This window comes from Hemicordylus capensis, chromosome 4 (assembly GCF_027244095.1).
Source record: "Hemicordylus capensis ecotype Gifberg chromosome 4, rHemCap1.1.pri, whole genome shotgun sequence".
NCBI classification, from domain to species: Eukaryota; Metazoa; Chordata; class Lepidosauria; order Squamata; family Cordylidae; genus Hemicordylus; species Hemicordylus capensis.
Window position 1 is genome coordinate 126,840,031 of NC_069660.1, and position 26,895 is coordinate 126,866,925.

At 44.3% G+C, this 26,895-nt stretch overlaps 1 protein-coding gene across 21 annotated transcripts in view; it reads left to right on the forward strand.

The window, feature by feature from the left end:
• DPYD (dihydropyrimidine dehydrogenase) overlaps positions 1 to 26,895 on the forward strand; it is a 773,239-nt gene that overhangs the window by 50,283 nt on the left and 696,061 nt on the right. For 13 of the 21 annotated variants that reach the window (XM_053242826.1, XM_053242825.1, XM_053242827.1 and 10 more), the window contains exons 2-3: positions 10,231 to 10,355; positions 21,011 to 21,121. In XM_053242826.1, coding sequence (XP_053098801.1) covers positions 10,311 to 10,355; positions 21,011 to 21,121 — 156 coding nt within the window. In that variant the 5' untranslated portion in view covers positions 10,231 to 10,310. Of the gene's footprint in view, positions 1 to 10,230; positions 10,356 to 16,550; positions 16,614 to 17,582; positions 17,639 to 21,010; positions 21,122 to 26,895 lie in introns of those variants that run through there. The other 8 variants (XM_053242814.1, XM_053242808.1, XM_053242809.1 and 5 more) reach the window with 3 other exon arrangements.

Genomic DNA, 26,895 nt, shown 5'->3' on the forward strand with positions numbered 1-26,895 from the left:
AAGGGTGGGTGGGAGGTCACCTTACCAACCGCAGCTGCTCCTCTAGGCCTGGCTGGTGCTCCCCCCATCATCGCAGGCCTGGTGCACATCCAGTCATGGATGTCCTTTGTCCTTATCCAGCCATGGAACTGGGCCCCCGCTGGCCTGTGCTGATGGAGGGGGGGGGAGCGTCGGCAGGACCTAGAGGAGCCACTGCCATCATGGTGCTGCTGCGAGTAAGGTGACCTCCTACCCACCCTGCCCCCGCCTGCCCTTTTCAACCCAAATTTAGTTGCTAGGGATCCAAACATCTATGACATTAATATTTTGAGAATGTCTTAGTATTTTTCTTAGCCTTGGTTTTAACCTTTGGAGTTTTTTCTTATCCTTCCTCTTTGCCCTTGTTATTAGATACATTGTTTCCAATCTACACATTTAGCGTAATCCAGCAGTATGGCTCCGTTGAAACCATGCTATTCCAAACTGAAACTGTACAGGTGGTTGATGGTGTGTTCGAATGCTTTCTCCGTGAGTCCCAAATATTAGCAAATATTTGGAACCAAATAACAGGTTCTAGCATTTCCCCTGGATGTTTGATTTTCCACATTCAGGAAGTCTCTTATGTAAGGGGAACATTCATATGTGCTGCTCCACACCTGCAGTCTGAACTGGTATGGTTTCAACAGGGCTGTGCTATGTCATAGACTTTGGCAGAACTATATATTCAACCAATACAGGATGCCAATCTGATACTCATCCCATCCCTACCACCTCTTCCTTGCAAATGCCCCCCTTTCCACCAGATGCAACTGCAGAACTGGGAATCCTGTGTGTGTTCCCAAACATCTAGTTCTGTGCTGAATCACAGTGGCTTGGGGAGTTTTGAGTTGAGACTGTGTCTTCACTCCGAGTTTGGCATTGTTGTTCATTAGTAATAGTTTGCATAAATGGTATGGACTAGGCCAGGCAGGATGGCACCTTCAAGATGAATAGCTTCATATGCAGTGGATTAGAATTCTTAAGTGTGAGCAACTTGTCTTCATCATGTGAGTATAATATTAAGATGCATTGAAATGTTTTAAAATATTAACTGATAAATATTTGGTGGATAATGCATTAGTAATGATATTAGTTATCATTTAGCAATATACTGGGAATAAATTACAATGTACTGAAACTGTTTTATTTTACCAGTGACACCAAGCTGCATTTTTGAATTATGTGAGTTCATACAAGAAGTGGGAGATGGAGAACTCCTGTTTATGGTTCCCTTAGCAAAAACTGCTCTATTAGCCTTACTTGATTCCTGCCCCCACTACCTTTTAATGTGCTGTTCTAAAAGTCAGATACACCTTATGAAATCAATTATTTATAATGAACTATGGTGCCTTAGCCCAGTACCCTTAGGTCAAGACAGAGAGCTTGGTCCTTGGTGGACCCTATAGGTTTGGGTCTTGTTCTAGGTATCTTGAATATTCAAATTCAGTAACCTACTTAGAGAGTTTGGGGTTGGGTATCTCTTATCTTATCTTATCTTATCTTATCTTATCTTATCTTATCTATTTATTTTTAGTCACATGTGTTTGCTTGATTGGAGAGGATGTATAGAACTTGACACTTTTATCAAGCATTTCTTAATATTTGCAGCCCAAACAGAAACCTATTGAGACAAGATGTGATGCAGTACTTTTGTTGTGGCTCGTCTAGATGTACCAATAGCTCAGATATTTTACTGCCTTCTCTCACTCTCAAGAGACATGCAGACTAGCACATTGCTGAGAGAAAAAATAATTGGGAAAATGTAACAAACCATGTAGAAGGCTTACAAGACAGAGGTTTTGAAGTTGTTCATTACCTGTAGAACGTCAGCATCTCTTGGCTACATACAGTATCCTGCATTATGTGCCATCTGATCTTGCCATAAGCTTAGATCTTAATGGTAGTGTTCAAATTATTGTTACCTGATCAGAAGATTAATTTCAAGCTCAAATAAAACAGATGTCTGGGGGAAATCCTCGGATACTTATTTCTCACAGTGGATCAGAACTCTTAAGATACTTAGCTTAATTGTTCTAATCTGCTCATTACTTTTGAAAAAAACCCAACTTATATTCCAATTATTCTCACTTGGGAAACAGATGTACTTTGTAATATGTTGAACACTGCTTGCTGTGAAAGATAAATTGGAAAGTGGTTTATGAAAAATGGTAAGTAGGATTAATTTAACCTCACCCCTCCCTCCCAGCATGCATTCCAAAGCCAACCTAATCAATTAGGACTTGATCAGATGGCAGCTTTTCCTCTGTGTGGGTTTATGCTGTAGCCTAAACTGGGCATATGAGGGTGTGTGTTCATGGGGAGGGTCTCTAGAGAAAGAGGTGTCAATTATCAGAGGGGTTTGTACAGCATTCACTCTTTGGGGTGGTTTTGCCTATGCCGATTCTGGCACTCCTGGTGAATTGGTGCAGTTTACTGAGATATGCTCCATCTGTAAGCACATTTAATGAACCTTAACTGTCCCATTGAAAGAAACCAGTTTAAGGATATGCAGATTTGTGTAGGATGCTGGTTAAGAATATGCAGTTTATTAAACAGCAAGCAAGCCCTCTATACCAATATAAGGGCAAACTACGTGTGACATGTATACCATTAGCAAGTAAGAGGCCTTATTAACCCCTAACCTTTTTATTTCAAGTGCAGGCATAGGGAAGCCAGATTCTGCTCGGGATTTTGGGGTCTGGGCTAGCCCTTGACTTCATGTTGTTTTCCTGCTTAAAAATGCCTCCCAAATTGCTATTTGCTACAAATAACATCACCATCAGTGAGACCCAGTTTGGGGCAGTGAGTGGGGAGAGCGGGCTAAGCCCACTCTCCCCACACACGAGCGGAGAGGGAGCCCTGGGCGGCCACCCACATGATTGCCAGCTCTGTGACGGAGCCGGTGGGGGCTAGGGGGAGCGGGGGCCAATTGGCCCCTGCAAGCTCCAGCATGCCCTGTGTGGACATGCAGGGCATTCTGGTGAGACCCCCCGGAGCCAGGAGGTGGTACTCATGATCTTCAAAACCAGGTTTGCGGAGCGCTCGCTCCGCAAACCTGGTTTTAGGGCAGGGGTTCTTGAGTGGGTTACCCGCTCTAGAACCACCGGGCTCACAGCCGAGCCCGGTGGTTCTCACGATTGCAGAAAATTGGGCCCCCATATGTAGTTTAGCCCTAAACCTGTTGACAAATTTTCTATACTTTTCTGGAGTTGTCTGTGCATACACGTGAGAATATGTTTGAACCTAGTATTTCTACATTCAAAGTGAGACAGATTCCAGTTAGTATTGGCAGGTACCATATTATACAATTGTACCCTGGCCTGTTACATGCCTCATAATGAGTAAAAGAGTTGAAATAAACTGGAAATTTTTACTATACAGTATTGCCTATACTGTATACTGTATACAGTAAAGACCTATACTGTCTTTACTGGAATATAAAATAAAAGATTAGTTTGGGCTTAATTTCCATAGCAAAAGTATAGTATATTGAAAGTGTTAACTGTGATTAAATCCCATTGAAATCCGTGTAACAAGTTGGTTTGAATAACTTAAACCCTATTAAATTCATTGGGACTTAATCGTGAATTACTAACTTTGCTTGGGGTCTTTACATATTTTATGCTCTTGTTTCTTGTGACCCAAATCTTTAATCCACTCAATCAAACTTGCATTTCTTAGCTCCTTGCTTTTCATTTACACTTATTATTAGTAAGTTGGAGACATTTTGCTGCCGTCTGTACTGAAGATGCATTTTATAAACTTTGCATTTGATAAATGAATGTTCTGTGGCTGTTTTTTAAAAACAGGGAACACTTTATGCAACTTACAAATTACAGCCTACATATTCTCAGCGATTTCTATTGCAATATGTTTAAACATCTGCTAGTCAAACTAAAATGCACATAAGCTGCTGCAGGTATTTGAGAATAATACCTGCAAATAGTAAGTCTGCAATCTTCTTATTGCCTTTATACTTGGTGGGGTAGAGCTATAGTTCTCACCCTTAATGAAATCCCCAATTCCACATGTCTTCTATTCCTTTTCTTTTCAGAAAAACTGTGTTTCCTTAAGCAAGACTTTTTTTTGTTGAGTTTCAGGTTCAAAGAATCTATTTCAGGAATAAGAAGTATGAATTTATTTCCACAAACCTCAGTGGAATTGAAATTTGGTGGTTAAATTTAGTGTGCATGATTCTGAAATGAACAAATCCATTTGGAATTTGGAAGTGTTTTGTTACATTATTTGCTTTTGTGAATCTGGAGTCTCATTCCTGCCATCATCAAAGTTCTGAAACCCAATTCTAATTAAATTAGAGCTAAGTATATGCTGCTAAATGCTTTCACGTAAGTCAAGTTCAGATGTACACTCTTACTGTAATTGCGGTTATGGCTGGCTGAGATTGTAACTGCAATACAGCCAAATAAGCAAAACCATGGTTACAGGCAGAAAGTTAAATCTGTTTTGCCCCACCAAACTTTGCTGCTGACAACTGCAGTTTTGCTGCCGAAATATTACTCTCTACTGCAGATTCAGCTGTAACCACGGTTTTGCACCTATTCAAAATCCATCATTGAGAAGGCAGTGCAGACCCAACCCAGGGACGTGGTTGCTCCATGCTTTCAGCACTTCTCGCTGGCAGCCTCTTTGAAAACAGGCCACGCCCTTCCTGTCAGCTGTGCAGCTATGGATTTGCCAGGCTAGAAGCCACTCGGGGCACCCCCCATTCCTACTCGGTCCCTTGTCCACCCCCCTCCATCAAGTGGTAGGGTGAGGGCGCAGGATGACAGGACAGGTACTAAGTGCCTGCCATTCCAAGTGGCAGCACAAGCAGGGCATCTCATCACAGTGCTGGTTGTTGGGGGCGGGGGAATGTAAAAGACAGCCCCAAGCATGGAAACTGGAGCAGCCAAGTTCTATTATTTTGAGAGAAAGGTTGGAGAAAGGCAGCCCAGCACCTCCCCCTTTTGGGGGTTTGTGCCCCCAAAGGTTTGCTCATGATCAAGGCTGGTCACCAGGGTTAGTCTTGAGTCAAGGATCCAGTCATCCAACCCAGGGCTCAGTGGCCAGGCATAAGAGTGAAAGTCCATGGGGATACCCCCAGACAGCTCATGAGAAGGACCATCAGAGGGGAGAGGAGAGAATTGCCTGGATAAATTTGCAATGAAGCCAGATGGCAAAACATCCCGTTCCCACACGAACACTTCGCTCACAATAGCATCAGACCATGGGTGCTCTAAATAGAGCAAGAATGTTTTCTGGGTGGTAGCCACGGGGAGTGCTACCCCAGAGACCGATTTCCTTGTCTCGGAAACTGCAGACAAGCTGCTGCAAAACGATGCCCCCTGCCAGCCCATGTGTACCCTTGCCATCACCCTGGAACGGCCACCCCACTGTCCGGGACTGGCTGGAGAACAGGGGCTCCCCTCTCCCGTCAGTCTCCACACTGGCAGATCTTAATGCAGGCTGAGGAAGGACTGGGACCTAGGAGTTTTTAATGGGTGGAAAGGTCCGTGCCAGTGTCTACCTTGCCCTTCCCACTGCAAATGCGCCCAGGTAAGGACAAAGGGAGCATCTAGATGGCCTTTGGGTGTACAAAAGTCTGCACAGGAATAGGGTGAGGAGGTTTCAGGGGGATCTGTTCTATTTTTTACAAAGAAAGAGTGGGGAAGTGGGGCTCAGCCACTTCCCTGGCGGTGGGTGGGTTTACAACCCGTGATTATTCATGAGCAAGGCATGACAATGAACGTGGCTACAAAATGTCAATGCGCACTATGCCTGCTCATAAGAGTGTCAGGGTGCTCCGAGTAGAACTGTTTTGGGAAATCTGCAAACGGTGGGCAGGTATCCCAGAGACTGCTTTCCTGGTCCTGGGGATGGTGGCTGAGATGCCTAGGAAACGAGCCCCCTGCCTGGCCATTTGCACCTATGCACAGGTGCGCCATTGTTTGTGGCTCCTGCAGTTGACCCAGCTGCCCCAGGGTCAGGGGAGTAGAGGAAAGTGCCCTTTCCCGTGATTCCCCACTCCTGATTATCTGCATATGGTGCACAGACGGAGTGGACCCAGGATTTTTAAACTTGTGTAAATGCACTGTTCAGTTGACCCACTCTATGGCTATGCATGTGGCCAGGCTATGGCACGTGGGCTTTCAGGATGTCCTCTCAAGGCTTCAGAGGGATTTATTTATTTCTTTATTCACATTTCTAGCCACCCCTGTATCCAAAGGTCTCAGAGCGGGTTACAATAAAACCAATATAAAACATAATTAAAATACAGTATCACACAAAATCAAAAATACAGTACCTGAGAGGGGAAGGACCACTACATCTCTAGTCAAAGGCCAGGGTAAAGAGGTGTGTCTTTACCATTCTTCTGAATGTGCACAATGTCAGAGCTTGGCATACCTCAGAGGGGAAGGCATTCCACAACCTAGGGGCCACCACAGAGAAAGCCCTCTCACGTGCCCCTACTCCTTTAACTTCTGACAATGGTGGCACTACCAAGAGGGCCTCTCCTACAGATCTTAACATATGGGCAGGTCTCTATGGGAGAAGGCATTCCTTCAAGGGAGAAGGAAGTGGTGGGTTTCCCCCACTTCTATTTTTTTAACAAAGAGAGTTGGGGTCCCCACTAGAGCAGGGTCCCCTTGAATTCCTGGTGGTTAATAGGGGTGTGTCCGAACCGGTCTGGAGGCCATTCTAAAGGCCTCCGAACTTCCAGACCGGTTCGGACTTGGCCGGTCCGGGTCCGGGTGGGGGGTCCCCCTTTAAGGGCGGGGAGGGCTTGCTTACCGCTCCCGCCTCTTTGCCCCCGCCAGAGGCCGTATAGTATCTAATAAATGGGGCGCTGGAAACCAGCCGCCCCCCCCCGCCCCCCCGCGAGCGGATTAGGGGCAAAAACTAGTAAGGTACTGCCGCCGTCCCTGCCGCCGTCCCGCCCCCTCCCCCCACCCCCACCCCCCCGAGTGCTCACCACATTGTTTCTTAGAAAAGAGAGGAGCCCGCCGAACAGAGCTCCTCTCTTGGCAAAGTCTGTGAAGCAACTGAGGCCTGGGGCGTGCGTGCGCACGCTACGACGTCTAAACTTCCGCCGGAGGCCTGGTCTACCTGGCCTCGTCCCGCTGGGTAGACCGGGCCTCCAGCGATCGGAGGCCTGATCTACCCAGCGGGACGAGGCCGGGTAGACCGGGCCTCCGGCAGAAGTTTAGACGTTGTAGCTCGCGCGCGTGCGCACCCCAGGCCTCAGTTGCGCGTGCGCACCCCAGGTCTCAGGGGCGGCGGCAGTACCTTACCAGCTTTTGCCCCTAATCCGCTCGCGGGGGTGGGGGTGGGGGCGGCGGGGGCGGCTGGTTTCCAGTGCCCCATTTATTAGATACTATACGGCCTCTGGCGGGGGCAAAGAGGCGGGAGGGGTAAGCAAGCCCTCCCCGCCCTAAACGAAAGGCCCCCCTTCGGTGCTGGTCCGGACTGCTCCGGACCATGCACATCCCTAGTGGTTAAGTAGGCGGCTTAGGTTGTGAGCTTGCAGTCCACGCAGAGGCGTAACTATAGGGGGGGCAGGGGGGGCACGTGCCCCGGGCGCCATCTTTTCTGGTCACGTGGGGGGCGCCGCCATGACCAATTTTTTTTTAATTTTTTAAATTTTTTTGTTAATACAAATGTTTCCTGCTCAGTGCAGCAGCGCTGCAGCAGTCAAGGGAGCGCGTTGGTGCCCCCTTCCCCACGAGCGGTCCCTTCCGCACTGCCTGGGCCCCCCCCCCATTGCTTTGCTGGCGCCTGGCAGCCAGTCAGTGGCCTGGCTTGGCGGTGGCGGCGGGCGCTTGTGAGGAAAAACCTAAGTATAATGTAGTATGTTGGGGGTGGCGGTGGGGGGCACGTGGGGGGGCGCCATTTCAGTGCTTGCCCCGGGCGCCGTTTTCCCTAGTTACGCCTCTGAGTCCACGGGTGAGGATAGTGCTATCATGGACAGCAATGTGTAAGCTTACTGGGCAGCAAGCTGCTTGCAGCAAGTTTGTGATGGGTCTGACTGGATTGCTCTTTTGGGGTCTGCCCTCTTGTCATCTTCCCTGGTCATGGTGGGACAGGAACCCCCCCCCCAATTTTGCCATCCCCTGTCTGCATATTCCATTCTAGTGTGTGCATGTTTTTCTTTCCCCTCCCACACTGAAAGTGGGATTCCATCCCCCTGGGCCCCCAAACCCTCTGGGAACTCGAGTTTATGTGGTACTTTTGGGGTGTGAGTCCACTTGGGGCTGGTGGCATGCAGCCAATTGCGGCTGAGCTGGTGACGCTTTGCCCACAGTGTGGCTACAGAGCTGGCTGTGATCGGGCTGGGAGGCTGAGCGGCAAGGAGGGGCTTCCCTCTCCTGAAACTCCAGTTTGGCTGGCTACGGTTTGTTGAACATCTGCAGTGCGAATTGGAGTTAGGAATTGTAACCCTGACCATGGTTAACTGTGGTTATCTTGTATGTCTGAATCCAGCCGTAGTTATTTACAATGTCATGTGGAGACATGTAGGCTACATGACCACAGAAAGGCTAAAATGAAAGGGGAGAGTACATTTCGACAGACTGGTAGCTGCAACCACAGAAATGGCTGTGACAGACAACTTTTGCCAGCCAATTCTATATCTGCACAGGCTGGATCAGACAATACTTTTCTGATAGCCCATGCCTGAGCACATGTTATCAGGATGTGTGCATATTCTGTGCATACACGTCCTTTCCAATATCGGCATACCTGCCAACGTGTCTCTGTTTTTCCATGGGAAAAAAGGGATGTGTTGGCAGATATGCGTCGGGTACTTTTCCCTAGCTGAATAGGGGATTTCTTCCTTCCTTCCTTCCTTCCTTCCTTCCTTCCTTCCTTCCTTCCTTCCTTCCTTCCTTCCTTCTTTGATTTCTTTCTTTGATTTCATTATTTCTATACTGCCCTTCCAGAAATGGCTGGGCGGTTTACGTGCACTACAAATACTATTTTAAAATAGTAGTTGTAGGTGCTACTTTAAAGTAGTGCTTAGGGCTTGTGTAGAAAAGTGGTTGACATGCATTACCACCCCATGTGATTAGGGAAAGATTCTCCAGCATGCTGGAAGGAGAGATGGTTGTGCATGCTTATGGGGTATTTATGTCTTATGAATTGTGGCTGGACTAGATGGAGAAGTATTATCCAAACAGTCCCCATATCTGAATGCTCAGTTTCCTCCTGCAATGTGATTCTGCTCTCAATACAATGAAAATCTATCTTTTATATAGCACCATCTCTTTGTATGACATTTTACACAGAATGAGAAGACGGTTTCTTGTCTCAAAGGAACTCAAGCTGAAAAGAAACATAAGGGAAGAGGCAGTCAAAAAAGGGGGAAATATATGTGATATACACATACTTAGGTGTGTTGTTTTATTTTATATGGTATTTATATACCGTTTCCCTGCAGTTTATCAAGGCTTATTAACAGTATCATACTGGTCTTTGCCAGACCAGTAGAGGGGACCTTGGTGTCTCACCTCTCCCTCTTCAGTAACCAGATGGAAATGACAGCTTTTGGAGGGGAGGAGCCAAATCGCAGTTGGTCGTTGCTAGGCCAATGAAGGGACCTCGATGTCTTGCCTGCCCGCTCTATTGCAGCTAGATGGAAATGCTAATAACTAAGTTGATCTAATGGGCAGAGATGTGTGAATTCTGTTCTCCCCCCCGGCCTTTAAATCAAAATTCTACACTAAGGTAACCAACATTCTGGGGCAAAAATAGCTGGATTCTTTGACCTGTATAAATTATGCAGGTTAAGGTTTCTTTGCATAATTTATTCTGCAAGTCAAGGGCAGGGCCAAGGAGCTATGCAGTGCACTGAAATCCTGCCTTCTGAACACTGAAAATCTCATTCAGCAACTCTTCTGAGAATGTCACCAGGTGTTGCCCGTATGCTTTCAAATGTATCTTTGAAACATAAGGGCTAGAAACGTTCCTTTTAATGAAAGCTGGGGTTCTTAGGAAACAGAATTGTGCAGCCCGCCACTACCCGGGATCACATTTTGTGACTTTTCTGCATTCCTGCAAAATGTTGGCATACACATGACCCTATTTGCAAACCAACTTCTACTTTGTTGCACAAGGGCAGTTTGCTCTCCTTAAAGAGACTTTTCTGATATAGCAGAGTTCAGTCTTCAGGAATTTTTTTTTTTAATTAACCTTTTTTCTTTTCTTTTTTAAAAGACACTTAGAACAAGTCAGGACTCAGAATAAGAAAATTATGATGTATGAAACTCTACTGATTCCAGAGGCATGTGCTTAGGATGACTGGAGAAGGCCATCATCTTCTGCCAGAGAATCTTTTCAAGGTTTTTGTTTGACTTCTCAAAGTTTTAATTGGAGCTGCTTTACATAAAATGTGTCACAGTGTCAGGATAGTATTTTTGTGAAATCTCATTTGACTTAATGGAATTCTGCTCCGCAAGGCTATCACTTCTGATGACACATGCAAAAGCATACAAAACTTTTACAATGTAGAGAGGATCAATCCAAAGCTATAAAGCTATCATAAACCTATAATATACAAAGGAAGCAGGATTTTAGGGGAGGTTTTATCAGACATAGTAGAAAGTTGGGACTGATTGCAGCACAAACCTAATATTTTATCCAACAAGGTTGACACTGTCTTTTTAATGCTTTTTTTTTAAAAAGGGCATGTGTGGGAATGCGTACCATTTGAGCTTTAGAAGAGAATAATGTGGAGTATTTGAGGTGACCCTGGAAGGGAATGTAATTTACATGGATGCACAGGTCTGTGCATTGCTAAGTGTGGCCTTCGCCTGAGCTAGTACATTAGGACTCTTAATGATGACAGCAGCATATACATGTGATGGAAGGAAGACAAAAGACAAAAACATTAGTTGAAAATGGGTTTCATTTTTATTAATTTTTGGATGATGACTATAAGCTGAAAATTAATCTTTAGAATTGTTTTATGTTCTAATCTTGATTGTAATGAAACATTATCCTGTGCCCTAGGAAAGGTGGTGAACAGAATATCAATCTTGCATTATTTTTCTGGGCAACCAATTGATAAATAACAGAGTGACAAAATATAAGATGATGAAATGCTGAAGGTTGTACATGTTGAAAATTTATAGTGCTTCCTTGGGTGTCACTTGCAATAATGTACTTTCCATTGTACATTTTGTACATACTGAAGGTATGTCTTTTCCCATATGTGTATCTCCAGATGTTCAGGCTGTTGATAAGCCTCCGGGGCTGACATCAGCAGATGGCACCCTTGGGTAGTTGACAGGCCCAGCTGTTTGGGGAAGTGTGGACTCTCACTGTGGCATGCCGTGGCTCTTCAGGGAGGGATGGACCTGCTGCTGCATGGGGAATTGTGGGGGGAAAGACATGGTGGGTGATACTTGCTGGCTAGAATGCTGTTGCTGCTGTCAATCTGAAGCAACTCAGGTCTACCACCACCATCATGATAAGGGGCCCACCCAGGTAGGAAAGGCCCATCAGGGGGCACATTCAAAACTGGGGCCAGCCCTGGGAGCACTGCCTTGAGGTCCATTGACATCTGAGGCATGCCATATCCGAGAAGAAGCAAGGCTCTTTCGGTTGTAATGCCCCTTCCTGTAGAACTCTCTGCTGAAGGAGGCCTACTTATATTGATAACCAATTAATGGAAGAGCTCTTTCACAGAAGAGCTCTTTAATTGCCTGGCACTTGGTTATGGTATTAATCTTGATATTATCCTGTCTTTTTTTCCTGACTCTATTGGCCTGCTCTTTTATTTTTTATTTTTAATGAGTAGAGTTTAATAATTGCATTACTGTTGTTTGCCACCCATATCAAGTTAATTTGTCAGGATACACAGTTTAATAAAGCTCTCTTCCGATGTTATTTAAAAAGGGACTCTGTACCTCTGTGCCTTGAGACGTGTTCATTGGCAAGCCCCACCCTGGTGCTGATGCACTGAGCAGCATCATGTGCTGCATGCAGTGTTCTCTCTAATTTTTTTAATCTCTGTGCAGAATGAGTTTTGTTCTGGGTGGCAGTATCAAGGCAGTGTGTGTGCACCTACATTCAGAGTGGGTCCTGCCTGATTCAACCTGAGCAGGATCTAAAATTAACTGAGTGGACATCAAAAACTGTGTGAGTGTGCACACACATGCATGCCTTAGAGGGAGCACTGGCTGCATGGTCCACGCTTAAGGCGTTTGTCAGAAGAGGCTAAGCCAAGTGGGATGGAGCTTGTTTCTGTGATTGAAAGGCTGGGCACCCCAGTCTTCTGGTCATAGAAACAAGCTCCATCATGCTTATGACGTTTGCCTCTTCAGACAAATACCATAAATGTACTGAGCCTTTTTGAGCATGTCAGCGCTGGAGTGGGACTTCCAGGTACACTTTTGGGACACTGTACGTGAGTACAGTGTCCCTTTTAAAATAATTTTTAAAGAGAGCTTATAAATGTATAAAATCCCAAATTCACATGGCTAGTAGCAAATCCTGTGGCTTTTCCTATCCTCTTTTAAGGCATTATCAGTCATGATGTCAACAACTTAATTTTAGCTTACGCGTTATATTCAAACAAGTTGACAAAAATATGGATCATTGGGTAGGGGAGAGAGAATAGCCTAGAACATAAGAACAGCCCTGCTGGATCAGGCCCAAGGCCCATCTAGTCCAGCATCCTGTTTCGCACAGTGGCCCACCAGATGCTGCTGGAAGCCACAGGCAGGAGTTGAGGGCATGACCTCTCTCCTGCCATTACTCCCCTGCAACTGTTACTCAGAGGCATCCTGCTGGAGGTGGCCTACAGCCCTCCGACTGGTAGCCATTGATAGTGCTCTCCTCCATGAAGTTATCCAAACCCCTATTAAAGCCATCCAGGTTGTTGGCTGTCACCACATCCTGTGGCAGAGAGTTCCACAAGTGGATCACACGTTGTGTTAAAAAGTACTTCCGTTTGTTGGTCCTAGACCTCCTGGATATCAATTTCATGGAGTGACCCCTGGTTCTAGTGTTGTGTGAGAGGGGAAAGAATTTCTCTCTCTCCACTTTCTCCATACCATGCATGATTTTATAGACCTCCATCATGTCTCCCTGTAGTCATCTTTTTTCTAAACTAAAAAGCCCCAGGTGTTGTAGTCTTGCCTCATAAGAAAGGTGCTCTAGGCCCCTGATCATCTTGGTTGCCATCTTATGTACCTTTTCCAGTTCTACAATGTCCATTTTAAGATGTGGTGACCAGAATTGTACGCAGTACTCCAAGTGTGGTCTCACCATAGTTTTGTATAAGGGCATTATAATATTAGCAGTTTTATTTTCAGTCCCCTTCCTAATGTTCTCTAGCATGGAATTTGCCTTTTTCACAGCTGCCACACATTGAGTTGACACTTTCACATTGAGTCGACAATAGTTTTTTTAGGCTTCAGATGTTCGGTATCTTTTATATAATTTTTTGTCTAACTGCAGAGCTCAACAGCCTCCCTTTCTCCTCCTCCTGCTGGTGGTGTTAGTCTATTGCCTGCCTGAGTCAGACAGATGCAACCAGGAAGGGGAGAGAGCAATCCACCCCACCCTCCCAGCTTGCTTGCCAACTACTTCTCCTAGTTTTATCCATCCATTGCTTGTCTGAACCAGTGGACATGACTAGGAGGAGGAGTGAGCAAGCAAGCAAGCAAGGCAGGGAATCCACTCCCCCACTGACCCTCAATGGAGCAGAGAGCGCTGCTGGGGGCAAGTGATGAGTCAGCTCCCCCATGGAGCAGAGGGGCAGTCTGGCTCCTAAATGTTTGGGCTAGCTCCTGGAGCCAAAGGAAGTGTGTTGGTCTAATTACATGTCTAGGTTGACATCACTGTATAAATGTCAAAACCAACACAAAAGGTGTGATGCTAAAAATTAGGAATGTTGGACATATTGGAACAATTTTGCTCAGGGCATTGCCAGACTTGTTTCTTTGGACCAGTTCTCTTGATAGGCTTTCGATAGGCTCCAGCATGACAGTGTTTCAGTTTGCATTGATCACTGGCTGCTGGTGCCATGCACAGGCCAATAGCACATGAATATTCTGAGCACACTACTGGGAGTGCTTGGCAAGTTTTGGTTGGAGCAGGTGTGTGAAGCCAGTGTGACTCAACTGCTGTTCATGGCCTTGGCTTGAATGCCTGCTTTCCCCAGGAAGGGCCTTGAGTTAAACTTGTACATGGGGTTGCCAGCATTTATATTTTTCTGACAGTGGTGTCCTGTGCCTAACAACAGCTCTCTGACAACCACACTTCAGGAGGTGAAGTGTTCCACGGGGCAAAGCTTCAGCTACTGCATTTCTTCCTGTCACGCAGCTGTTTAAAGGCACAATAGTCTTGCCAGAAGAGAAGTCAGCTTTGTTTCATTTTCTCTCCACCCCAGCTATGTAACACTCTGTTGAAACAATTTGGTTAGCTTTCTTTCTGAACAATCAAAACACCTTTAATCATAATTAAACAGCCGGGTGAGCCAATGCAGTGGCAAGAGTTTGGCTTTAGTGGTGTGAAACCTATTTTAAATCTTCCTCCCCTGCTCAGCTATAAAACTTGTGGAGCATCCTTGGGCAAGTTGCTGCCCCTTGACCTGTTCTACCCTACAGGGTTGCTGCAACGATAAAATGAGTGAGTTGTACATCTCTCTCTGAGCCTGTGGAGGAGCACATGGAGGACTGGATGCAAATGTAACAAGTTGATAGTTGGTTATGCTTTTAATGTGAAAGTGAAGACATTGTCTAATCAGTTAGTTTTGGAACAATTAGTTCCCACCATCCTGTCACACTCTGTCAAGACCAGGTCAGGCACTGTGCAGCTGCCAAGAGCCCAGAACCTCAGAAGGACCCACTGCCAATTTATGAGACCAATTCTGTCTCTATAGCCTGCAAGTTGTCCTGTCCCACAATCAGGAGCAAGGCAGTTGAAGTGCAGCACTCTGGATAGCTTCAACTGAACAATTTGCTTCAACAAAGTCCAGAGGTGGAATACGGTTTGAAATCTTTCCAGGCTCACACTACCCTCCCAAGCTCTGCCTTCCTGCTTAGAGAACAGAGGCATTTAAAGAGGCATTTCTCAGGCCTACAGTCAATAATTTCTCCTCTGCTCCAACATATCTCCACTAACCTGTTGCTGGTGCTATTGTGCTGCTTGGGGCAGTGTGAGGTACTTGGTATAGAAGAATTCAGTTCATTTGGGAGGCTTGAGCTTGGGGCATGCTCAAGTGTTTCTGGTGTTTCTGGTTTTGGGGTCTCTCAGTTGGCAGGGTCAGGCTTTAGCCTGCCAACTGTGGCTAAAGCCCTGGGTCAGCCACAGGCCCAAAGAGTCAGCCCCAGGCCCAAATCCCGACATTAGTTTGCTGAAGCCCCAAATCCTGAACTAATGTTGGGATTTGGGCCTGGGGCTGACCCTTGAGGCCCAACTGCTCCCCTCTCCTCAGGGTCAGACTCCATTAGACCCTGACCCTCCATAAATGACCTCAGAACATTAGTACATTTTCTGGTCACCTCCAGACATGACTACTGCAATGCGCTCTATGTGAGGCTGCCTTTGTACATAGTCCGGAAACTGCAGTTAGTCCAGAATGCGATGGCCAGATTGGTCTCTGGGTCATCTTGGAGACACCATATTAAAACATCTACACTGGCTGCCGGTAAGTTTCTGGGCAGAGTACAAGGTTTTGGTTATAACCTATAAAGCCCTAAATAGCTTGGGCCCTGGGTATTTAAGAGAACGTCGTCTTTGCTATGAACCACACCACCCATTGAGATCATCTGGAAAGGTTTGTCTGCAGTTGCCACTGGCTCGTCTGGTGGCTACTCAGGGATGGGCCTTCTCCATTGCTGCCCTGAGGCTTTGGAACACACTTCCTGCTGAAATAAGAGCCACCCCATCTCTTACAACTTTTAAAAGGGCAGTCAAGATGCATTTGTTCACCCAGGCTTTTAATTAAATACTGTTTTAATTGTGTTTTAATTGTTTTAGCTCTTTAATTTTAATTGTTGAAATGTTTCAATCTTTTACTGGCTGTTTTTATTGTTTTGTAAACCTCCCAGAGAACTTGCGTTTTGGGCGGTATAAAAATGTATTAAATAAATAAAATAGATGCTGCGGCTTAGGGCTGGGGTCATGCTGCGTGGTGGTGGTGAAGCAATACTCAGTCAATACTCAGTCAAGAGTGTTGTGTTCGCACCCAGCAGACATATCAAATAATACAGATTGAGGCAGAATGCACAAATAAACACTTAATCTGAGTCAGTAGGCAACTAACTTACATACACAGCTGCTGCTTTTTATATCTACTCAGCATTACATCAAATTTACACATGAGTAGTCCTCAGACGTACACAGGAGTAATACAATCACTACAAAGTGAGCTGCTCTGTTGCGCCCTCCTCTTTCCCATCAGGATAAGCCTCACCATGAACCCATGTGAGGAAGGGCTCACCCATGTATGACAGGGCCCATAGAGGACAGTTTGCTGAAGGCCCCCTGAAACCTGGAACTAATCCTGACCAGGACCAAGAACAGGACTTAAGATGCAGCTATATGGATTAGAGGGGGCTTGAATCTTTATGGCTTGCGTCACCAGGGTGAGAGGGCACATTTAGCTTCTACTCCAGTGGTGTGGTTGACTGTGCCTCTTCACTTTATAATGAATGGTTGCCATTCACTCCTACGGGGGGAGGGGGGAAGTAAAGTGCTAACCTGCTCTGTTTTGACAAGGGTGGAGTTGATCTTTGGTCCTGACACTGAGTGGCCTTGCCTTTGCTGGCAGTGATTTGAGGGGGTGGGGGGAGGTTGTAGTGCCTTTCCTGGGCACTTTGGAATATCCAGCTACATCTCTACCCAGATTCCAGCCACCACAGTGTCAGGCATTTTCTGATTATCAACATTATACATTCAGACCCTATATTAATTTTGAAGACTTCTCTTCACGATAACTGAATCATGAAAAATCCCTTCAGGTTATCTAATGTTCTAAATAATCAGTAAGCGGATGTGGTAGATAGTATTCTGTGCCAGACTTTATTGCAAGATTATTTCCAGAACATGCTGTACTGTAAAAGTCCTCTTGGATTTCAGCAACTGTTCCATTTGGAGTGGTCTTAAATTTTGCAGAATGCCAACAGGAGTAAACACGGGGTTTCTTCCAAGTTTGTTTGTTTAAACCAAATGGTGTCCTGCCCAGTGGAGTACATCTGTTACAGTATGATATTAGAAATGTATTATTTAATGCAGATGCTGTGGAGAGAGTTAATACTTAGCATTGCTAAGGTACTATATTAAACATTTATAAATTATAGTATCTATGAATTTTAAGTTCTGTAAAATAGCCTGTAAGGCTATTTTAGACTCCAGTGTATTTTAGCACCTGGCTGCAGATCTGGTTTCTTCTGAAGTTCTGCCTGTGCCTTGGTTACTCTGCTTATATGTTGTATTTCCATGTGATTCTAGGTTGCCAAATAGTTTGTTTTTTGAGAATCTGTATATCGTGGGACAGTTCAGTGCTACTTACTCTCAGGCTGGGACAAACTAGTTATTGCGGCAACACGCCCTAATTCGTATTATGCTGAATTCATAAGAAGAAGGGGAATTTAAAGTGCAGCCCAGAAAGGTGAACCTTACTGCTTGTGCTTGTCCCCCGAAATGACTTCTCCCTGGCTGTTTTCTCTCAACAGCAATTACATCTGGTTTTGGAGCCCTGCAGGAGAAAACAGTTTTGCCAGGGAAAAGGTAGGGGAGGTTTTGCTCCCCTCCCACTCATGCTATACATTAATCCCATCCGCTCACTTTCAGTTTACATAAATTTAGGGGCAACTCAGCTCTTCCACACAGGGCTGCTTCTAAAATGTCAAAGCCCAGGGAATTGATCACACCACAATTATGCATCAACTTTTTAACCCCCCTTGTGTCAAATCTGGCTTTAAAGCAGGCCTGAGCAGCTTATCCTTGTTGCTTATCCCAGAATATGGTGCTCCTCCCTCTCTCTTTTTATTAAGCCCACCCCCCTCCCATCTTGACTGCTGATGTAAAAGTGTGATTCATTGAACATGTGGGGGTTGGGAGTGTAATACGGAGACTTAAGCTTCAAGTTGGCTCCCTGCCTCAAAACAAAACAAAACTATAGTATGTGCATTCATTGAATGGAATGTTTGTTCACCATCTTCTTTATAATACACCAAATAATCAGTTCAGAATTATTCCAGAAGAAGGGAAAGGTAGCTTCATGACATCACCAGCACCAGCCTATGAGCGTTCTGCACCACTGGCTTTTGTGCAAACTAGTGGTGAGTTGAATAATTTCACTGAAATTTGTTTCAGTGACAATATTCAGTGGGACAATTTTTTTTAAAAAATATATTTTTACATTTATATTCCACTCTTCCTCCAAGGAGCCGAGAGAGGTGTACAAGGTTATTCTTAGCCTCACAACAACCTTGTGAGGTAGGTTGGGCTGAGAGATGAGTGACTGGCCCAGAGTCACCCAGTGAGTTTCATGGCTGAATGAGGATTTGAACTTGGGTCTTCCCAGTCCTAGTCCAAGATTCTGACCACTGCAGATAGAAGCACTGAACATATTAACAGATTATAAAGTGATCAGTCTATAAGCATCTTGATAATAATGCAGAGATGAGTAGAAGCCTGCATAATTTGTCAAGAATAAATCCCGATAGACTTATTTCTCTCTCTCTCTCATTAAGTTATTAGCTTAGTTGATTATGGGAATGCATGGATATAATTTATCTTGATTTCTTCAAAGCATTTGACAAAAATTCCCATCATGTTTTGTGGTCTGTGACCTGGTAAAATGCAAGCTAAATTATATGGCTGGCTGACATGTCTTGCAGAGTAAAGTGGGTTGTTCTGAATTGCCCACACTGCTATGGGCATCAGAAACCTCACAAACATACCCACTTGGCTGCACAATAGGGCTGTTCCACTACTTACTGCTATGCCATCTCACATTGCAACATGATGCAAGTCGTGTTGTAACATGCTATCATTCAACAATAAGTAGTGGATTTGGCATCTGTTTTAAATGCTCGCAGTTGTACAGGATCTCCTCTATTATGCTGTGGGACATATTGGCCACTGTCAGATCCAGAACTGGTTCGAAAATTGTACTGCAAGAATGTTTATTAATGGCTTCTCGTCAGTCTTGTGGGGAGCGTTTGTGGTGCTTTGAGGCTCTCTTCTGGACCTGGTAGTCTTCAACATTTTTTTATCAGTGACTTAGCTGAAGGGGTGGGAGGAAAAGTCATCAGATTTTCAAATGACCCCAATCAGGGTGAGATAACTAATACCCCAGAAGACAAGCAAAATTTTTTAAAAGACCCTGGTAGAATAGAAAACTGAACTGAAATTAACAAAGTTAAATTCAGCAAAGACAAATTTGGATTCATGCACTTAATCACAGAGAGAGGGAGTGAGAGGGAGAGAGGGAGAGAGAGAGAGAGAGAGAGAGAGAGAGAGAGAGAGAGAGAGAGATCAAATATAGCATGGGGGACAGCTGGCTTGAGAGTAGACATGTGAAAGATATCAAGATTGCGTTTGCTCATAAGCTGAGTTTTGGAGCACATGTTTAGGAGCCATTGGGCTGAACAACCACCACACACAATTGAAGGATTCCCCAACAGCGCATCGGGATATCCTTCAGTGACATCAGGGTTGGTCTGCTCTCAGTGTGTCCCTGCTCTCTTTGCATGTTGGGGCTATTGTTGGTACGAATTGGCCCGGTGTGATGCAGCCGCGAAAAAGGCCAATGGGATTTTATGCTGCTTTGTTAGAGACATAGGCCCACATATTGTGCAGCATAATGTGGATGGTGCTGATCCACCTGTGCTGTTGTGGGCTCGTAATGAAGCCCTGGCAGTCTTGTGCCTTTGTGTACACCTGTACTCAGGGAATACTTCATTTGGAAACTTGACTGTTAGTGATATGTTTCTGATATAAGTAGTATTGGAGTGCAGGTGCACTGCTTTAATTATATGTGCTGTTGTGCAAATGTGCAAGACCACTGGCACTTTTTAAGGAGCTCGCAGCAGCGTGGACGGATCGGCACCATCTGTGTTATCCTGCGTAAGATTTGGGCCACAGTTTTCAAATCAGAAAAAGCAAGTTTCACTTTATTTCTGCACTAGTAAGACCTCAGCTGGAGTACTGTATCTAGTTCTGGGCTTTCCACTTTAAAAAGGATGTAGATAAATTGGGTTCAGAAGAGAGTAACAAAGCTGGTCAGGGGTCTGGAAAACATGCCTTATGAGGAAAGGTTGAAGGAACTAGGTATGTTTAGTCTGGAGAAGACTTGGGGTGGGGAGATAATGACATTCTTTAAATGCCAAAAATGCTATTGCGTGGCAGAGGACAGAGGCTTGTTCTCTGCTGCCCCAGAGCACAGGGCTAGTTACAAGTTAGATATCAGTTGGACATTAAGAGAAACTTCTTAAGGGTAACTGCAGTTTGACAATGGAACCTATTAACTCGGGGTGGGGGTGCTCCCTTGCTGGAGGTCTTCAAGCAGAGGCTAGACAGCCATCTGCTGCTGCTGGTTTAGGTCTGGATTCTCTATATGAAGCAGGAGGCTGGAGTAGGTGGCCTATAAGGCCCCCTCCCAGTTCTGTGATATGATTTTGGTTTTCTAGAATTCTTCCATAGGGAAACTGATTTTACAAGATCAAAACTGTTGCAAAAAATTCACATCTGAATTTACACTCAGGAGCCTGTTTCTGGGATTTAGAAAGTGATATGACCTTGAACTGTTCTGCATAGCCTTTTAGTCTTGAAAATAGGGTATCAAGGCAACTCTAACTCTCCCCCCCCCCAAGGTAAATACGTTAACACAATTGATTTTCAAGCCTACTTTATACAGTTATGCTTCTTCTGTTTTTGTAACCACAGGCAGAGTGATGCAAATTGGTGAGTCTGGAAGGAATAATGTTCAGTTTGTTGTTGTTTTTTAACAAAAAGTCTTTTCTTTCTCCTGCAGAATATCTTGGCTCTAAATCCTCGCAAACAAACTTATGCAACTTTGAATTCAACTGCAGCAAAGAAATATGAGAAAAAACACTGGAAAAGGAATGCGGATAAAAACTGTTCAGTAAGTACCACAATATGTATGCTTTTCTACCTGTTGGGAAATGTTACCTCTCAGTTAAAGCCTTAATTGTGTACAAGTCAGGAATTTTCATAGTTTAGTTTCCTGCTGGGCTAATCAGCCAAATTATGCTCTTAGGTTAACCTTATCATGAGAAATGCTCTTGACAGCAGAGATGAGACAGAGAACGGAAAAATGGTTTAAATTATATCCCTTGTCTACTTTGGCTTCTGTTATAAACTTTTCTGATCATTTTCTCCTGTCTGCCCCCCTGCAAGACATTTGTTAGTTGTTGTGATCTTAGGTCACATTATTATTTTTGATTGATTTTTTTCAGTCCTTTGTTGCAAAAACTTGTAGATCAAGAGGCCTACAGAAGAGGTTTGAGTTTTTTGGTTTTTTTTAAAAAACTAGTTATACGGATGGTATAGGGCCATCTATCTCGAAAACCTTCTAATTAAATTGTGCCTAATTCTTTACTGGGCTTCTCAAACCTTGTTAAAGGAAGACTTTTTGATCAATTTTAAATGAATTGACAATGATCCCAAGACCCTGTCAAGGCAGGTAGGAATGGATGGAGCTACCCCAGATAAAGCTGTGCAATGTGCTCCTTTTACTTCTCTGGATCAAAAATGTGTTGTGTGGGTGAATGCATGGTTAGGCTACTGTACCACTTCGGAAAGCATGCAAGAAACCCAAAGTTAAAATGCTTTCTCATACATAAGCATTCCCTTTACCCAGGACCAGCCCAAGGTATTTTGATGTCTGGAGCTATTCTTCTACTACCACACTTGCACACTTGCTCCACACCCAGTTACTTGACTGCTGCTGCTGCACCATCTCTGCTCTTTGCTGCAGAGCTGGTAATGAGTGAGAATCCTGCTGTGCCTGGCAGTAGCATCAGCTTTAGAAGAGGAGGCAGGGAGAGAGGAGGGATTTCTTCCCGCAGAGCTGGTCTGGAATGGTGCTGCCCATAGAGTTGGATTGTCGATAGAGTGGTGCTGGCAGCAGCGACAAATGGACAGGGAGGAGAACTCCAATCTGCTGCTTCCCCAAGTTTGTTGCCTGCAGTAACTCTCTTCAGCTTGCTGCATGACAGGGCTGGTCCTAACTGCACCTAGAACACCAGGAAAAAGTCATTTGGCTTTAACTGCTTTCCTAACATGTTAGTTCTCTGTACGTTAGGATTTGCCAGTGGATTCAGTGCTTAAATCTCTATATACAATTCTCTCTAAAGCATACCCATGGCTAATCCCATGTGTGGCAGATCTTGTGAGAGTTCGCAAGCAGAAGCACCATGGTGATTGGGCAGTGGAGATTCCATATGCAGATAGGAAGGAGGAGCCTGTGAGAGCAGAAGCATAATGGTGATCTGGCAGTGGAGATTCTACATGCAGATAGGGAGGAGGAGCCTGTGATGGTTAAGGCCAGTTTGAATGCAACTGTTACTGGTAGGAAGATGTTCTTGATTGCAGAGGAGAGGAATCTGTATATATTAAAGGATAGTGGGCAGAGGTCTGTGAGGAGAGGGGTCGGGAAGGAGGAAAGAGCCCCCTTCAGGAGAAGGAGGCTGCTGTTGTGTGAATTGGATGAGGAAACAAGATGAACAAGATCTGTTAACTCAGGAAGTGGGGTGTGGGGAGAGAGAGAGAGAAGAAAGAAAGAGGGGAAGAGTGAGTGGAGGAGAGAAAAAGAGGGAGAAAGAAGGGAGGGGGAGAGAGAAAGAAGAGAGGGCGAGGGACGGGTCCGAGTCTGTCAGTGGCCTGAGGGGAACAAGCGGCCATGGTGGTGCCTATTGGCAGCAAGGAAGGGCCCATTCAACCACTTCTGCTGCTTGGGACTACCAAGGCCATTGGCGGAGGGAGGCAGGCAGGCAAGGGATGGGCCCGGGCCTGTCAGTGGCCTGAGGGGAATGACTGGCCATAGCGGTGGTGGCAGTGATGAAGGGCCCAGTCAACTGCTGCTGCTGCTCCCATGGGGAGGAGTTGGAGTGGGGCTTGGGTGAGGGTGGGGAGGTCTCTGGGGATAGGGGGCTGCAGCTTGGTCAATAGGCACCAGCAATGCTGCATCCGCAACCAAGAGGGGTGAGGGGGGTGGAGTAAAAGGGATGGAGAAGTGACCAGGAGGGTCGGGGATGAAAGCAACTGGATAGAGGAGGAGGAGAAGGAGTGTGGCTCAGGTGAGTGTGGAGAGATCTCTGAGGTGAGTGGGGCTATGGCAGGGGGTGAGGTGAGCAATCAAGTACTAGCATGCAGATGCTCTGTGCGGGTTAAGGTAGTACTAAGTATTTAGTTGGTCTTGAGTATTCCAAGTTGTTCTCTTTCTAAAAGTATAGATACAATGGGAGACAGATTTCTCTATAATCATCATCTTATTTAAATACTAATTACTGATACATAGGTGGATTGCTAGCTGTATGAATAAGATATAACTTGATGAGAGTCTTTTAATCATAACTATTCAACCAATAATTGGTGTAATTATTAAGGGGCATTAGAGGAATATTTAACATTTGACTCCCTGAACAGTTGTTGAGTTGGGGCTGCAATTTTGCAGTATATATTTAAAAATCTTCTGCATGTTAAAATAATGTAATCTCATTTATGAAATGACACAAAGAATTATCTAAACAATTATGAAATTTGGAGATCTCTCTTAGGGGCATACCCGAACTGCAGTTCAAGCACTGCAGTTTGGGCACACACCTAATATCTCTTATCTCTCTTTTTAAATACTGTATCTTATGCATAGAAGTTTGTGCAAAATACATCAGTTACTTGTCAGCTCTTATCTATTCCTTAAAGTCACATCAAGATATCTTTGCCTAGATGGTGTTCCCCCCAAATTGAATTGCCCCAAATCACACAAATTAATGTTGTCTAACAGAGATTGACAATCATATGCTAAAATCTGTTGTTAAAGTTGCTTAGTTGGCAGCATTTATAAATAAAAGACTGCCAGTGCAACTGTTCTTGTAAGCAAATAAGTCTTGTGTGTTAGATGGGGGATTTTATCTGCCTGTTCAGCTTCCACTTATTGCATTTGAAGTCAATGGGAATTACAGGTTCTTATTCCTTCTGAGGATTTGATTCAAAAACTTTAAGAACAAACTAAATTCTTTTGATTATCTACTATACTTTCTAAGTTGTTTGTATTTTTCTTAGTTGTATGCATAGTTGAAAGTGTTTATTGACTCTGCTTAGATTAAAGCTTGGACAACGAATACACTTGGTTTGAATTCACAACTGACTATGAAAATACAGATAACCTCAGTTAGGAATGGTAATGTTTGAGAGATTATCTCTCTCTCTCTAACTTGAACTGCAAAATAAACAAAATATGATTCACATAACTTTGTTGTAGCAGTTGTGGGGCAGGTGGAGAGAGAGGAGATGGTCTCTAGCTCCCAAGTGTTTTTGATCTATTATAGCAGTGTGGAAAAGCTTGCTTTCTGTTGCTTGTTATGCAGAATTTATAAGTTTTTATTTCCTGTACATTTACCAGTGAGGAGCAAACATATGGAAGGCTATCTTGCATATGTTTTTGTAATTGAATCTGAAAAGGATATTTACTATGAGGAATTCATATAAGGTGTAGAAAAATGTATACTGTTACTAGGCAACGCTATATGTCATCAAGGATCACACTTTTGAAAGTGTCCTGCTTGGGGCCATTCTGGTATAATTAGTCAAGTACGCGCACGCGCGCACGCACACACACACACACACACACACAATGAATGATGGGGGGAAAGAGTTGCAATACTTTATAGCAAACACAAAGCAAAAGACCTTTAGTAATCAATATAATGTTACTGGAGGAATGATTGATGAACACTGAAGAAGAAACAAAAAAGGGAGGTAGCAACTATAAACGGGAGAAACTATTTATCTACCGCCACAAGACAGACATCTATACATTTTCTTTGGCTGTAGGAGCTAGCCCCCAAATTTAAGAGCTAGACTGCCCTCTGCTTCATTGAGTGGAGTGGACTCACCTGTTGCCCCAGGGACACTTACTGCTCAGTAGGGAAGTGGACTTTCTGCTTTTTTGTGTGCCTGCCTTGCTTGATCACTCCTCCTCCTGGCTGCATCCATCAGGCTTGAGCAGGCAGGTGGATGTGACCAGGAGGAGGTGTGAGGAATTGGCATGATCAGGAGGAGAAGAGAGCAGGGTGGATTTGATTTAGATCAAATCGATTTAAATCATGATTTAAATCACTAGTCAGTAAGACTAGATTTAAATCATAGGGTTGTTGTTTTTTAACATAAAGACTCATTCTTGCTGGTATAATCTTAATATTTACAACCAGATGAAGGTTTCATTTTTGGTTCTCTTCTAGATAGAAAAATTGCCCAAAATAATCTTACAGAAACCTCTGGAAGAGCATGACATTATGAATGGATTAATGGAATTCATTTACCAAAAATTTTTAACATTGCATATATACAGCCTAATGCTACATAATTAAAAACTAATCCTTATTCCATGATTAATATTTTTGGACTAGAATGTATCTTAAACAGAAAACTATCTTTAGATAGATTTTTCCCTCAAAAAGCATTTTATTTTTAAAAAAATCTGATTTAAATAAAAAAATCCAATTTAAATTAAAAAAAATCTGATTTTTTTTTAATTTGTTTAAAAAACCCATTGATTTTTATCTACCCTGGAAGAGAGTAACCTGCTCCTGCCTTGCTTACTCATTCCTCATCCTGGTCACATTTGCAAATCCCATGCTTAAATTTCCAGTTGGTGCCTGGATACTGCCAATGCCTGTCAAATAATGGAGGAAATGTCTCTGTACTTGGCTTCTGTTAACAGAGGCACTTGCTAACAGTAATCACCACCACTTATTGATGTAGATCTAGAATCCTCCAGAGAAGGAGGATCCTCTTCCTTCCCCTCTCGGTGTACAGGTACTTTCCCACCAGGGCATTATGGAGGTTAGGAAGTCTGGATGTACTTCCCACCCAGCCTTCCCCCTCCTTGCTGCTCCAAGGTGCTTGATCTCCAGAGAAATGGGGCTCCATTAAGCCTTGTATGGATCAGTTGGTCCATGGGTTCTGTGCCTGTGCTAAGAAAGAATATCCCTGATTGCCTCTTGATAGAAGCAATTAAATGGTTCTCTGTACTAGAGATAAATGTAAAGATTACAAATCCCCTAAAAGAGGAAGGAAGATAGACAGGTAGATGACTGTTGGCCTGTGATACTAACATGGCTGTTGACTAACATTGCTATTTTCAGCCTTGAGTTCAGTACATGTACAACAGTACACACTTTCTGTATTCAACATTCTGTTGGAGACCAGTCCCCGTATTGGCTTCTAAAATGAACACATGTGCTGTCTTTCAAATGAAACTGTGTACGCATGGAAAACTATCTGTGCACAATTCCAGCATACCATATGGATAGCTCTGTAGTGGGACGTGTTGCTCTTTCGCTATCCTCCTTTTTAGCACAAAGCAAACTATCAAAGAACAAGCCTTTAAAACTTACTAAGAATCTCTTTACTCACCTCCACCCCAACCTTACTGAAAACTGTAATAGTGCCCCTAAGGGCTGCGCCACCAGTTATTTGCATGAATGTGTCAGCCAGATGCTGCACAAAGAAGAAGCCATTTTACTACTATTTTGTGGATTCAGTATTTATGGTTATTGGTGAACAGATAACCACAATTATGCAATATTTGCCTGCTGCTTCAACTGTCTGTGTTTAAAATCTGTGATATAAATTAAACACAACTGTCCTCCTGTTCAGATCAGTTGGACCCCC